Below are 16440 nucleotides of genomic sequence, written 5' to 3'. Positions count from 1 at the left end.
AATGCTTCAAATCCCACAGGGTAAAGCACTTTTCTTTGATAGAATTTTTAATATCTAGAATAAGCTTCCTTCAGAATTTGTAAATAGCACTTCTATTGCATCATTCAAAAGTAAAATTGATTAATATTTAAAAAATAACCCCCAACAAGCTCTCTTCTTGTCTGAATAATTAAACATGGTATTATTGTTATTATTATTTTGTGTATCTTTCTTTCCAGACAGACATATAGAGTTCACTGTAGGGTGAATAGTAGAATCTCCCTTCATCCTTTCTTGTGAAAATTCCATGTCAGTTTTTCCATACTGCATGGTACTTTTCCGAACTAATTTCCAGTAGTGGGTGGGGAAGAACCTTCACCTGTACTTTCCTGTCTATCTGCTGTATAGCTAGTTAGAAGTATTTACCAAGCAACTTTGAAAGGACCCAAATGTCTGTTGCTGTTTGGCTTTCCTTTGTATTCCTTTGTATTCATCTTGCATCTCCTCCTCCTCCATGCAAAATTATTTATTCTATTTATTTGTTAATTTCAGGTCAGCTGAACTCATCTCAGCTGGCAACACAGCTTGCCAAGTCATCTGGCCAGCAAGGAGGATCCTCTTCTTCTATTCCTGTGTTGCAGGTTTGTAAATTCAGTATATTTTATTACATGCGCTGCATCCTTTGCTTAATAATCAGGTATTGTAGCTCAACACCAAGATCTAATTAAATTATCACACTGAAGTAATTAGAATATGAATTCATTGAAGATGCATTCCAAGGATTATGAAAGGTTGATTTTCTGGTGAATTTTCCATTTATTTGCATTCAAAATGACATTGAATTCATAATAGTGCAAGCAAAAAAACATAACACAACATAAAACAATAGAATTTACTTTTTATTCCTTAAAGAAAAGATGTTTTCAGTCATGCATACTTTTCTTTGTTACTCTTTTTATCCTTCCTGCACACACATTTAACTCCATACTTTGTGGTCTGTGTGACAACATACGCAACACCATTCCCTGGCTTCTACTTTCCACATGTTCACAAAGGGAGACTGGGAAGTTTTCAGTGAAACAAATTGTTGACTGAAAAAAAAAAAATCTCTCTTAATATTAAAAAGGAGACTGGTTTCACACAGTATCTGCTTCTTGTACTTAGCAGATTTTCACATAAAATTGAGAAGAAATCATGATCAGCAGCAAAGTATGCATATAGTGGGTGTTCACAATAAGTGTCAGTGATCCCAACTTATAAAGAAGGCCCAGACATTGTCCAGGTTGGAGGATGCAGGAGTGGCTGTGCTTGTTAGTACCTCCCATTATCTCTTACTCAGTGCCTATTGTGCACCAAGATTAAACAAGAGTGTCACCAAACTCTAAAGAGGAGAGCAAAAATATAAGTGATAATGTCATCTGCTGCCACAAATACACCAAAAACAAAGGTGTCCTCTACATTGGAAATGCTTTAGATAGTATTCTGCAACACAAGATGTCTTTCAACTAGATGTGCATAAGGTAGGAAGCAGTCTTGTTCTGTGTAGGTACAGATTTCACCCAAAAGAAATTTCTAATTCTCTTGGGTGACCAAGGAGAAGGTTTAGTTGAAATTCCATAGTAGTTTGGTTTAAGAATGTCTCCACATTGGTAACAACCTCATGCATGTTTGCCAAAACTAATTCACAGCCTTCTGAAACTGCATTGCTGGAGAGGAGTTTAAGTTCACTGGCTCTCTCAGCTGTCTTGAATACCACCAAGAAGAGTCTTCTTTTACAAGTCTAGCTTAGAAGCAAGGGAATGTAGTAAAAAAAAATAAATGGTTAGGCACCTCCATAACCACACCCATGCTCCATGTGAGTTTCTTATTGACTGCTTTGGTAATCTATTTGCACAATGTCATGGACTAAGAGATTGACTTATGTATAAATGAAGAAATTACTTAAGATTGCTTTTTATCTACTAGTGGCTGAAATTTGTGTGTATTCACTTACAGGAAAAGAGGAATGCTCATGCTGGAGGGTTTGAGTAGTAAATTCGTTTGCAGACAATACAAAACTTGTAATATTAATAAGGAACATTAGGGAATGTATGGAATTGCAGAAGAATATTGACAAGATCTGGGAGTGGAGCCAAAAGTGGAAATTAGAAATTAATACCAGGAAATACCATGTAATGGAAATGTGTATAAGTAATGTTGGGATACAAAATTGGAGTATGTGGGAATACAAAATGGGAGAAGAGATTATAATGAAAAGGAGTGAATAAAAAGATCTAGAAGTGATTATGCAAGACACCCTGACTCCAGACCCTGATTCCAGAAAGACACATAAATGGATTATTTGCTTCAACATACGAGACACTAACTGTCCAAGTGACAGCAAGGCAGTATATGCTGATCTTCCTGATGATGTTTATCATGCATCACTAGCTATCCTGCAGATGAAGCACCTCTGTGCTGTAATCACCTGTGATGACAGTATGGCAACCTAAACATCTTGTGGAATCTCATAACTCCTGAGATTTGCCGTACCAGCAAAGCATCTTGACATTGTGTTGTTCCAAATAATTTGTGTAATATGAAAAAAAAACAAAAATTACTAGGTTTTTTTACCTCCCTTCTTATCTGCATCTGGACACCACATGGTTAACTCCTCTTCCGTGACATCACAATGTAATCAAAGTTGCTTGTGTCTGATTTTCTTGACATCATGTTATTTTAAACCAGTGGTTCTCAACCTGGGGTGTGCAAACCTCCAGGGGTTCACAAGATTTCCAGGGGTACTTAGGTGGCTGATCTAATAATATTCTTTGCAATACCATTGCATATTGAGTTAGTGTCAGTCACTAAATAAACATTCCAGAGGTACTTAGATGGCAGATCTAATAATATCCTTTGCAGTACCATTGCATATGAGTTATGGTCATTCATTAAATTGACATTCTGTTCAATGTCAGATTACTGGATAGATGGTTTTATAACTTGGGGGGGTTCTTAAGAAGAAAAAGGTTGAGAACTCCTGATCTAAATAATCTGCATATAAAAAAAATACTTAATTTTCTACCTTGTGTTATTTTGAAATTGTATAATCTGAACACTCATAAATTGAGAAATACCTGAATATATATTTACACTTGACCCTTGTTTTTTTGGTCTAAATGGTGCAGGCACTGGTGTAGTTAATGAAAAGTCTGGATAACACAAATGGGACTGTGTTTACTATCTAACCAGGACATGGATGGAGAAGTAAAGTAGAGTTGTTTGTTGTCTTTTGTTTATTATGTGTACACAGTGGGTAACGGTGATGGGACAAGCTGCCATGTAGGCGTGTGTGTCCCAGAGTAGCTCTGTGCTTATTGACCCATGTGGTGGCCAGAGTCAAGGGCCGTGACTTAACCCAATCCAGCTGGTGTCAGGTCATGCTGTGCACCTGGCATGGCTTAGTGAAATGACCGTGCTAAGCTTGCTTGTGCAGGTCACTTAGCAGTAGTGGAAGTAGTAGTAGTAGTAGTAGTAGTAGTAGTAGTAGTAGAGTAATGGTAGTAGTAGTAGTAGTAGTAGTAGTAGTAGTAGTAGTAGTAGTAGTAGTTGAGTTCACTACAGTACCCCCCTCCCCCACAGAAAGGAGAATCCAAGCTAGAATAAAAATAAAATTGAATGGGAGAAAATAATTATGCATAAGGGTAAAAATACATATATACAGGAATAGGGAAAGAAAGAGAAAGTGACAAGCAAGGGGCACCTAAAAAGCCTGGAAAAATTAAGGACCTTGGTTTAACCTACCAAAGCGAGTACCAATGCCTGGAGGGTCAACAGGGAGTGGGAAGGAGGTTGTGTAGCAGGAGGGAGAGGTGATGCAGCAGGAGGTGATGGAGACTGTGAGATAGGTGGGGCGAGCGGTAGTGGTGGCTTGCAGGTGACACGCTGGGCTCATGGGCTGCCAGGGGACAAGGTGAGGGTGGCGCTGCTCCCAAAGTGACCAGATTCTTAGTGGTGGCACCTAAGGGTGGCAGGCAGAGTGGTACCACCTCCGCTGGGTGTGGAAGGCACAACAGCTCCACCACAGGCAGAAGGTGCAGCTGAGGGAGCAAGGGTAGCGCTGTGGGAGGTGGGTGGGGTTGGTGGGGATGGCCTTGGGATGTGGGCTGAGCAGGTGGCAGGTGAGCCTCCTTCACCCTGTCCCATGAAGCAATGTATGGGCTGCCTTCGATTTCCAAGGTGATGTACTTCTCGCTCCAGTGCAACACACAATACGGGCCCATATAAGGTGGCTGGAGAAGTCCTGTGGTGGCACCAGTCTTCAGGAAGACCGCTGCCACATCACGGAGGTCACGAAGTGGGTGAGGCGGGATGTGGGTGGATGAGGAGGAGTGGGCTGGAGATTCACCATTGCCTGCTGCAATGCTGGTAGGAAGGCCAGGGCGTGTCACGTGGGCCCCGGTGCACCGAATTGGTGAGGAAACTGCAAATCCTCCCCGTAGACTAGCCCCACCTGCATGTGATGTACATCCTCCTTCTCCATGGCCCTCCAAGTCAGAAAGGTGATCAGGAGGGTATCAACCTAGCTGTCAGAATGAGGAAGGATACAAATCACTTCCTTGAGGTGCCAGTGAAAGCGCTCCACCATACCGTTGGCCTGTGGGTGATAGGCTGTGGTGCTGACGCTATATGCTGAAGAAGGCCATGAGCTCACTTCAGGCATGAGACTCGAACTGCACCCCCTGGTCAGTGATGAGAGTGACTGGCACCCCAAAGTTCAACACCCACCCCGAGAGGAAGTGGGCAGCCATACACTCCGCTGTGCTGTCAGGCATTGGAATTGTGGTACCCCAGTGTGTGGTCTTGTCTACACAGATAAGGAGGTACTAGTGGGTTCGGCTAGGTGGTATAAGACCAACCAGATCTACGTGGACAGTGTGGAAGCGTTCCATGGGCATGGGTATGGCCTGCAGCAGAGTGCGGGTATGGCGGTGAATCTTTGTGGCTTGATGAGGAAGGCAGGTGTGGACCCACTCTTCAATCTCCATCCTCATCCCTGGCCACACCACTCACCTGCTTATGATGCAGTGCATGCCCAAGATGCCAGGATGGTTGTACAGGCAACCCTCGCTTAATGAACGTTCACACAACAAAATTTTGCTATAAAGGTTTCCTTTTACTACCATCTGCTCGTATAAATGAACACCAAACTCGCTTTAACGAAATTTTATCCAGGTAATTTTTTTCCAAGTTTGAAAGCCCTGCGTATCACAGAAGCTGACAGGCTTTTGAATACACCAGCACCTTTCATGGACAAAACTGCACACCACTCACTCCCCTACCCTTCCCCACTCTTAGTTCAAAACAAAAACAGAGTCCAGCATCAGCTTGTCATCTCACGCTCAATATGCCACCAAAACGTCCTGCAGCCAGTCCTGCAATGTCGCCTAGCGTTGCTAAGAAGAAAAGGAAGTCTCTTACTCTCGAAGTGAAGCTGGATATTATTCACCATCGCCACCATCGCTTGACTCCATCTACTGTCTCTACTATTTTCAAGTCAGCAGTCTCTATTAAGAAGGGTGGTGAGACCATAGCTTCCTTGCAAGCTAAAAGAACCACCTGAACTCGTGACTGCAATGGATGAAATGGAAAGCCTTGTGGAAATGTGGTACATAAGTTTTGTATGCGATACAATGATGCACCTTTTGTTTACATTCCACAGGTTGCCAGCTAGCGTCTTTCCCGCTTCACTCTCCCTCCCTTCAACATTGTAAAGGTACAGTAATACTCCGCTTAATGAACGTTTGTCTAACTAATTTCCGGTTTAACGTACAATATAAAGTTAGAAGAAAAAGTCTGCATAACGTACAACCACATCTGTTTTAGCGAATTTTCTGGGTTTGAATTTGCCAGGTGAGGGACCGAATGCGGCAGCTTCGCTGTGATTGGCTGGCTCCCCGCCTGTCTCTAGCGCTCCTGAGCTGGATCCAAGATTCATTAACAACGTCAGTGCAACCTCCTGCCACAAAATGGCTTCCATGAACGCTTGGAGAGACGGTGATGAGGTTGCTGGGAACACCATCTCTGGAGGTGGCGTTACTGTCTTATATATGCATTTATGTTCACAAAACATTTCTATTAGATTTTTACAAACCTTGCCCCCAAGAAAGGATTGTTTTGTAATGCATAAAATTAAATCTTACATTAAATACCAAAAAATAAAGCAGAGATGATGAGATCAGCCACAGATGGCGGAGACTCACGGTGACTCGGCCGCTTCTTCTTCTTCTTGTGACTCTTTTAGCTTGCGTGTTGTCTTTCACCACGATATTAAATTTATGTTTCCACTCCTCTATTGCCTGCTATAATGGATATCATATCTTAGTATTCGTATACGCTCATGCCATGAGGACAACCTGGACTCCGTGGCACTGAGTGATAGTGAATTAGTAATGAAGTACCGCAGTATTTCATTAGTAATTCACTATCACTCACTGCCACGGAGTCACAAGAAGAAGAAGAAGAAGCGGCCAAGTCGCCATGAGTCTCCACTTTGTCTGTGGCTGATCTAATCTCTGCTTTATTTTTTGGTATTCCATGTAAGATTTCACTTTATGCATTACAAAACAATCTTTTCTTGGGGGTAAGGTTTGTAAAAAGCTAATAGAAAAAATATAATTTTTATTTTTTTAACCCATATGGTATGTTGGCGACTAGCCCAGAACGCATCCCCCCTATTTCCATTATTTCCTATGGGAAAATTACATCCGCTTAACGAATTTCCGCTCTACGAACAGCTTTGACATCCCCTATCCTGTTCTTTAAGCAGAGTATTCCTGTCCTTACATACATGCATAAATTAAAGTGCTTAAATGTTTAACTTCATATTTTTTTACTTTCATTAAACCTTTTACTGTACTATGATGCACTCTCGCTTTTGTTTACTCTCAATGAAAGTTCAAGTCAGAGGTCAAACTTGTTATAATTAGTTCGCTTAACGAAAATTCGCACAACAAACGTTTTTTTTAGGAACATAATTCGTTTGTTTAGCGGGAGTTGCCTGTACACCATGCAAGGTGGGGCGCAGCAGTCGGTGATGGCTGCTGGAACCACACTCACTTCTGTCCCGGAATTCACCAGGAAACTGCCACCAGAGCGAATGTCTCTCATCCAGAGAAGGGGGGGCACTGTGAGGGAGGAAGCCGCTCTGGGTGCTGTGGCGGCGATGACTGCGCAATGGAGCCAGAAGAGGCAGGAGTGAAAGTCCCAAGGTGAGGATGGCCTGCTGGCAGGGTCAGGGATCAGGCAGGAGCTGGCTGGTGGAGAGACAGTGGTGGGGACGAAGCAAAGCCCCCCATGGGCTGCAAAGGAGCAGTCGGTAGGAGTAACTCGCACCTGTGGCCAGCCGAGGCCTGCAGATGGATGAATGGCACGGAAGCTGGGCCACCAGTGGGCTGCGGATGGAGTGGCGGAGGAGACAGGGCCCGGCCACCTGGGGACTACTGCTCCGCCAGTGAGGACGACATGTGGACAACAGTAGGCCGGCCAGGGGGCACAGGCATGTCATGGCTGCCCATGAAACACTGAGGAGCTGGCAGCAGAGATGGTGCGTGTTCTGCAGGGGCCGGAGCAGGCTGCACAGCCGATAAAGACGAGGCGGAAACAGGGCGGCGGGGCAACCGGCCAGAGCAGAGAGAAGGAAGGGAGGTGGGGGTGGGCAATAGTGTTAGTGGCTCCCGCCTGCCCTGTTTCCCTGGCAGGACCAAACACACAGTGGTTGGCAGTTGCGCGCCCCGGCCCCAAAGTGCCTGTGGTGAAAACAGACTTCCATGTCCTTCGAGGTGGGAGGGCGGGGGAGGATAGCCTCCAGGCGTCACAGGGATGTCTCTACTGAAGCAGGGCGGGCCTCAGTGGAGCGGGACACTGGAGCCAGGGGCAGGTCATGGTGAGTTCCAGTAGCCACCACCACCTGTTGCTGGAGGATGTGGAGCACGAGGGAGTCAGCTGATGGGCACGTCTGGTCCATCGGGGTGGGGAACTGTCAGGGGAGGGGCGACACCACATGGGCCTTAAGCACTCTGCCCACAAGAGCCATGTATTCCACCTTAAAGAGGGCTTGTGGGACAGCCACCAGCTGGAGACAGACTGCCTACGGCAAGAGGGAGATAAGTTTGTGGCGCACCATCTCCTCCAAAAGTAGGAAACCTGTGTTACGTTCACCGGTTAAACGGGTAAGATTGGCATCGGGGAGCCGGTGAACAATAACAATAAAAAAAAAACACTGCAGATTCAACTGGTGAGGAAATGCAAAGGGGGCACTTTAAAAAGCTATTTTAATAACCCATAATGAAACTGACACACATAGATGTAACATGAAACATGAAACACATATATAACATGAAACACAGGAAAATGACATACACATATACATATAACACAGAAATAGATACAACAATAAATCCCAACTTAATACCTAACAATAATCCTAATCCTATATGGAGGCAATGTGGAAAAACGGACGAGGGAAGTGATACTTATGAGGTGTCGCAGTGGTGAAGTGCTGGGTGATGGTTGATCCCACGGTAGTCCCAAGAGGCGTTGTGTTCACTGGTTGAGGCCTGGACCTCGACTTGACTTTCCAGAAAGCCGAGCTTGCTTTAACATTTCCGCTGGAGTCGAATGGGGCCGCGTGAATCCAACTTCGGGACAGTAGCGGGGCTTCATGAGACGGTGACGTGGAAGGTTCATGAGACGGTGGCGTGGAAGGTTCATGAGACGGTGACGTGGAAGGGGAGGCGGAGAGGTGGCGAACGAGGTAACAAGCAGAGGAGGTGATGGTAGTGGTGTATGTTACAGGCGGGCTGCAACATTTCCTCCCCACTAAGACCTCCGTAATGGGCTCATGAAGGAGGTGAGACGGGAGATCTTGATAAGGCATCGGCAATGATGTTGTCCACCCCCTTGATATGGTGGACTTCCAAGTTGAAGGGTTGAGTTAACAAGGCCCACCTAAGAATGCGTTGGTTTCAGTTCTTCATGGTGTGAAGGAAGACCAGAGGATTGTGATCAGTGAAGACCTTCGTAGTTTGAGGACCAGGATGAAGGTAGCACTCAAAACGTTAGAGCGCCAGGACGAGTGCCAGAGCCTCCTTCTCGATGGTGGAGTAGTTGAGTTGATGTTTCTTCAGCTTGGCAGAGTGATAGGTGATGGGATGGAGGATGCCGCTTGTGGGGTCCGTTTGTAGTAGGACAGCACCCACTCCAACTCCACTCGCGTCCACTTGTAGATGGAAGGGGCGGGAGTGATCTGGTGTCCAGACCACTGGTTCCAAGGAGAGGAACGCCTTGAGATGTTGGAAGACTTGGTCACAGGTTGGGGTCCAGTGGAAGGGGACGGAAGTGCTGATAAGGTCCGTCAGGGGGGTGGCCAGGGTGGAGAAGTTCCTACAGAAGCGTCTGTAGAAACCAGCCATCCCCAAGAACCTCATGAGAGCTTTCCTGGTGGTAGGGCCAAGGATGGCCTCCACGTTAGCTCTCTTGGGGCAAACCTTGCCGTTCCCCACCACATGTCCCAGGTAGACCACCGTATATTTCCTGAAGGTGGACTTAGCCAGGTTGATTGTAAGCCCGGCTTCCTGCAACCGACCCATCAGCCTCCGGAGACGGGTCAGATGTGTCACCCAGTCGTCCGAAGTCACCACCAGGTCGTCCAGATAGGCGGATGTTCCCTCCAAGTCCTGGGTGATGTAATTTATAGCCCTCTGGAAGGTGGTGGGAGCATTAGACAAGCCGAAGGGCATCACTGTGTATTGGTATAGTCCGAAGGGGGTGATGAAGGCGGATATTATTCGGGCCTCGTCCGAGAGGGGAATCTGGTAGTAACCTTTAAGCAAGTCTATAGTGGTTACAAATTTGGCTACTCCTATACTATCTATAAGGTCCTCTATCAAGGGCAATGGGTAGGAGTCTGGCACCGTCACTTTATTTAATTTCCTGTAGTCGGTGCAAAATCGACTACTACCATCTGGCTTAGATGTTAACAGGCAGGGAGAAGCCCAGGGGATATACTAGGTTCTGCAAGGTGATGACAGAGCAGATAGTCTACCTCTTTTTCATCAAGTCTCTTTTAATGGGTGAAATGCGATAGGCTGGTTGTCTTATAGGCTTGATGTCATTAGATATTAATGTTATGTCATGTTGGATAGTATTACAAAGTCCTGGAAGGTCACCTGTGATTTCTGAAAAGTCTAGCAATAACTTTTTAAGATCAGACTGTTGTGAAGGTGTTAAGGAAAGAAACACCTCATCAAGGTTGGACATGATTTGGCTGTTTGAGGGGCGTCCTTTAGGTGACGAGAAGAGGAATTCGATGTCGGACTCTTCCTCGGGGGGCACAGGACCAGACTCCTTCCCTACCAGACATACAGGTACAGTGCGAGACAAGTCGTCCTCTGGTTCTCTGGAGTGGTAAGGTTTCATTAGATTAATATGAACTAGTTGGGAATCCTTACGACGGTCAGGAGTGTGGACCACATAGTTTAATGGACTTAGTTTTGAGCCACAACATAAGGTCCCATGAACTTACTGTGAAGAGCATTGCCTGGAGTGGGAGAAAAGTAAAACCTTGTCTCCTGGTTTGAAACTTCTCATGACAGATTTGGGAAGAGAATTCTGTTGCATTTTAGTTTGAGATTTGAGGAAGTTTGATTTAGCAAAAGATCTGACTTCACTGATTTTATTCTTAAGGTTACTGATGTAGTCAGACACACTGGGGCTTGAAGGAGTATTTTGAGTAAACCATTGATCCTTTAATATTTTGAGAGGCCCCCTGATCTGTCTACCATAGAGTAATTCAAACGGGGAGTAACCTAAAGAATCTTGAGGAGATTCTCTTAAAGCGAAGAGAAGGAAAGAGATACTTTCATCCCAGTCTCCTTGATGCTCCAAGCAATACTTCTTCATCATGGATTTTAATGTTTGGTGAAACCGCTCCAGACAGCCTTGGGATTGGGGGTGGTAAGCCGAGGAGGTTACATGGTCGATGTTTAGCTCATTCACTATCTGTTGGAAAAAATTGCTAGTGAAATTGCTACCCTTGTCAGACTGAATTTGTTTTGGAATTCCTACCGAGGTGAAAAAATGTATTAGATGTTTTACAATGGTCTTTGATGTGATGTTCTTAAGAGGAATGCTTCAGGGTACCTGGTAGTGGGATCCATGAGGGTTAACAAATACTGATTCCCTCGTTTGGTTTTGGGTAAGGGCCCTACGCAGTCTAGAATGATCTTTTCGAAGGGCTCCGTCTGAACTGGAATAGGCGTCAGAGGAGCTGGCACAAGGCGTTCGTTAGGCTTACCCACAATTTGACATATGTGACATGTTTTACATAGTGTGACACATCCTTTTTCATTCCTGGCCAAAAAAATGTTGAAGAGCCTTCTTGTAGGTTTTTGGATGCCTAGATGACCTGACAATCCATCATGAGCTAGTTCTATAATGGCTGGTCTTACAGACAAGGGATGACAACTTGATGTGTTTCTGACCAGGTGTCTAGTTGTTTCAGTTCAGGAGGTCTGTAGGCACGCATCAGGACTCCTTCCTGATAATAAAAACAAGGCAATTTAGACATATCCTTTGTCTCACTGGCAACATGTCTGATCTTAGCCAAAGTGAGATCCTGTTCCTGAGCATTAATCAAATTCTCCTTTGAAATGATGTTATTGTACAAGTTGTCAGTAGAGGCAATCATTGGTGGAGGAGGTGGTGAAAGGGCAGGGGACTTGGACTGAGACCTGGTGACTGCACACACTGGGAAGAAGTGAGGGGATGTTTCGTCCAGGGTCTTAGTGGGACTTTCTGTTAAGGGAGAATCAAGAACAATTAAGTTTGGAACAGCCAAGTTACCCGCAAGATCATTACCCAGTACAAGATGTACCCCCGGTACTGGCAGTTCACCAGGTTTAATGGCTACCACAACCTCTCCTGAAATGAAAGGGCACTGTAAGCTAATGTTAGCCAAGGGATAGGAGAGCTGTGATTCGAGACCTGTAAGGATCACCTTCTCCCCAGTGAAAGCCTGTTTGATGTTAGGGATGACATCTTCCCTTAAGATGGATTGGGCAGCACCTGTATCACGCAGAACCTTGACATTTATTGCCTTGTCTTTACCATCAGTCAGGGACACTTTACCTTGATACATGTACGAGTCATAAAGTTCTAGAGGAGAGTTGACAGGGTTAGCTAGGGCCACTGGTTTCTTGTTCTCAAATGTGTTAGGTTTAGGGGCCACAAAAGAAAGTTGACGTTGAGAGGCCTTGCAATTTGGGTGTCTACATTTCTGGATCGTGTGTCCTGGTTTCTTACAGTATGTACACCAGGGGGAATTATATGCATTTGGCGAGAATCCGGTCGGCTTACCACCCGCGCCCCAAAACCTTCCCCAAAGGAGGACCTAACATTAGATAGTGAACCACGACCTCTACTACCCAGGGATCCCATCAACAAAGCAAACGCATCAGCCACTTTAGCGGCAGACATAAGATCACTCTCTCCCCGTTCTTCCACATGCCTCAGAATATTAAAGGGTAACTTGTTCTTCCATTCTTCCAGGACCATTAGATTGAGCAACTCCGAAAAGGTGGTAATGTTAAGGGCGGCTAACCATTTCTTAAATTGTCTTAGTTTCTCACTAGCAAATTCAACATAGGTGTGAGAGTCTGGTTTTACATACTTTCAGAACTGTTGTCTGTATCCATCAGAAGTGATAGAGTAGGCGTCTAGAATGTTACCTTTGATCTCTTCATATTCTACCTCATCACTAAGGCCGTTGTATACCCTATAAGCTTTTCCTACTAGCTTAGGGACAAGGAGAGACACCCACTGATCCTTGGGCCATTTATTCCTATTAGCAATGCTCTCAAAAGCGCGAAATGACCCGTCAACATCAGATTCATCAAAAGGGGAACTAGCGGAGCAGCTGTAGCGGGATTAAAGCTTGCTAACTTTTTCTTTATATCTATTTCTTCACCTCTAAACTTAGCGTCATTTCGTAGGGCTAACTCCTGAATTTCTGACTCTTTCTCCTGCCTTTTAAGTTGTAACTGAAATTCTCTCTCTTCCTTTTCTGCCTGTAGTTGCATTTGTTTTTCCTGTAGTTGCATTTGTCTTTCCCGTAATTTTCTCTCTTCCTTTTCTGCCTGTAGTTGCATTTGTTTTTCATGCATCCGGTATTCTAGTTTAAGCTTCTCAATTTCCCACTGACTTATCCTACTCTTATCCTGTTCTTCCTGGGGACTGTGTATTATAGTCCTCGTAGAGGCTGACATGAGAGTTAACTCTTCTATGGCATTTCCTAGCAACTGACCTTCTTGCACTACATTTTCAACAACTACATTCTTAACGACCTCTTTAGTCATCTGAGACGTGATGGAAACATCAAAATATTTAGCGATGGCTTTCCATTGGTTCTTTTTTTTTTATATTAGCACCTTTAAGTTGTTGCACTAGATGTTCAACAACTACATTCTTAATGACCTCTTTAGTCATCTGAGACGTGATGGGAACATCAAAATGTTTAGCGATGGCTTTCCATTGGACCTTCTTTATATTAGCACCTTTAAGTTGTTCCAGAGAAGGGTCAGCAGAAAAATCTTCAACGTTAAACTGAGCGGAAGCCATATTAAATAGATGTTAAACCACAAAAAAAAAAAATGATAAGCGAATTACTTAAGTGAGGAACTTGGCAGAGTGATAATAAAGGCAACCTTGGAAATTACCTAGATTATACTTAAGCAAACACTTATGAGTACAATCACTAATGAGGGAGTAAACTAGAGAATTACGGCATTAAGAGGGATCCGGATTACTCTAGGTACGAGACTTGAGAGTGAGGAGCGAATTGTACTGAGACTTGTTATTGATAAGGAGGCGGATTAGTCTGAGAGACTAGTTAATATGGCCGATTCTAACTAGCGAGAAAAATGATCCGCGAAGTGAGGGGATTGAGGGTTCGCATGAACATATGATGATCCCAACACTTGGATAACACTTATTACACACCTGCTATGTGCAAAAAATAGAGATAAGTGCTATCGGTGAACACACCTTTCTACCTGGTTTCCTGCCCTACCACTGCTATGCGATACCAATGAAAGTCACGAAGCACTTTTAACTCAGAAGGAGCCACTTGATCGCACAAAGGTAAATTTAAACCACACGCAGAGTAAGTCACAGAAAAAAACCACATCAAAGTCACAACACCACAGAAACACATAAGAAAAAATAATGTAATCACAGAAAAAAAAGTCACTGGAAAAATGGAACACTGAACATGGGTTATAATAGTCCTGTCACGGTCACCAATTGTTACGTTCACTGGTTAAACGGGTAAGATTGGCATCGGGGAGCTGTTGAACAATAACAATAAAAAAAAACACTGCAGGTTCAACTGGTGAGGAAATGCAAAGGGGGCTCTTTAAAAAGCTATTTTAATAACCCATAATGAAACTGACACACATAGATGTAACATGAAACATGAAACACATATATAACATGAAACACAGGAAAATGACATACACATATACATATAACACAGAAATAAATACAACAATAAATCCCAACTTAATACCTAACAATAATCCTAATCCTATATGGAGGCAATGTGGAAAACACGGACGAGGGGAAGTGATACTTATGAGGTGTCGCAGTGGTGAAGTGCTGGGTGATGGTTGATGCCACAGTAGTCCCAAGAGGCGTTGTGTTCACTGGTTGAGGCCTGGACCTCGACTTGACTTTCCAGAAAGCCGAGCTTGCTTTAACACTTACGCTGGAGTCGAATGGGGCCGCGTGAATCCAACTTCGGGACAGTAGTGGGGCTTCATGAGACAGTGACGTGGAAGGTTCATGAGACGGTGGCGTGGAAGGTTCACGAGACGGTGACGTGGAAGGGGAGCCGGAAAGGTGGCAAACGAGGTAACAAGCAGAGGAGGTGATGGTAGTGGTGTATGTTACGGGCAGGCCGTAACACCTGACATCCTGTTCAGGGCAGACAGCCTTACTAGGAGCATTGAGGGGCGGCCATTGTCGTACTGAGCCAAGTCCAGTGCAGTGAAACAGGCCTCACGAGACTGCCAAAAAGCACCCAAGATAGACCTACTTAACTCAGCCCAAATGGCCTCAAGGTGCAGGAACCATGCCTCAACATAGTTACTGAAGGGCAGCACATGCAATGAGTCACTGAACACACTGTCATTAGCACTACACTGCTCCATCACACATCAAGACTACACTTCGGGGGTCACCAATTGTAGTAGTGTTCACTATCTAGCCAGGATACGGATGGAGAAGTAAACCAGAGTTGTTCGTTGTCTACTGTTTATTATGTGTACACAGTGGATCTGAGACGTCTGAGAAAAACTGGTGGAGACGTCTCAGAATGCCTAACTTCATAGAAACTGTTTTAGCTAGAGAAGAAATATGAAGTTTCCAGTTCAGATTATAAGTAAAGGATATAATATCAAGGATATTCTTTGTCGAAGAGGGAAACATTTGAGTGTCATTAAAGAAGTCGTAGTTGTCTGGAAGATCATGTTGAGTTGATAGATGGAGAAATTGAGTTTTTGAGGCATTAAATACTACCAGGTTTTCTCTACCTCAGTCAGAAATTTTAGAGAGGTTGGAAATCAGGTGTTCTGGGGTTTCCTTATGTGATCTGTTTACTTTCTGAAGGATTTGTCATCTCTGAAAAGACGTGGAAGAATGTAGGGAGGTATCATCAGCATAAGAATGGATAGGACAAGAAGTTTGGTTTAGAAGTTTAGTGATGAATATTAGGATGAGAATGGATGACAGGACAGAATCCTGAGGAACACTACTATTAAAAAATTTATAAGAAAAGTGACTATGTACCACAGCAGCAATAAAAAAGGTTGAGAGGAAACTTGAGGTGAAGATGGAGAGAGAAGGATAGAAGCAATAGGAGGGTAGTTTGGAACTCAAACCTTTGTACCAGGTTCTATCAAAAGTTTGTGATATGTCTTAGGCAACAGCAAGTGTTTCACCAAAATCTCTAAAAGAGGATGACCACGAATCAGTAAGGAAAGCCAGATCATCAGTACAGCAACCTTGGTGGAAGCCATACTGATGATCTGATAGAAGATTGTGAAGTGATAAATGTTTAAGAATCTTCCTGTTAAGAATAGATGAAAAAACTTTAGATCAGCAGGACGTTAAACCAATATGGCTGTAGTATGAGGAATCAGAACAGTCATCCTTTTTAGGAACAGGCTGAATGTAGGCAAACTTCCAACAATAAAGAAAGGTAGAAGTTGATACACATAGTGGAAAGATTTTGATCTGGCAAGGTGCAAGTGTGGAGGCATAGTTTTTGAGAATAATAGGAGGGATCCCATTACATCCATAGGTCTTCTGAGGGTTTAGGCCAGCTAGGACATGGAAAATATCATTATGAAGAATTTTTAATCT

The 16440-nt window shown here is 44.1% G+C and overlaps 1 protein-coding gene across 1 annotated transcript in view; it reads left to right on the top strand.

Annotated features, from left to right (window-relative positions):
- Positions 1 to 16440, top strand: part of LOC123518598 (putative transcription factor SPT20 homolog-like 2) — a 298506-nt gene that overhangs the window by 267097 nt on the left and 14969 nt on the right. The window contains 1 exon segment of the mRNA XM_045279496.1: positions 532 to 620. Coding sequence (XP_045135431.1) covers positions 532 to 620 — 89 coding nt within the window.

Source organism: Portunus trituberculatus, chromosome 6, assembly GCF_017591435.1.
Source record: "Portunus trituberculatus isolate SZX2019 chromosome 6, ASM1759143v1, whole genome shotgun sequence".
Classification (NCBI taxonomy): Eukaryota; Metazoa; Arthropoda; class Malacostraca; order Decapoda; family Portunidae; genus Portunus; species Portunus trituberculatus.
The sequence above is the reverse complement of the archived record's forward strand: the minus strand, read 5'-3'. Positions and strand labels throughout refer to the sequence as shown.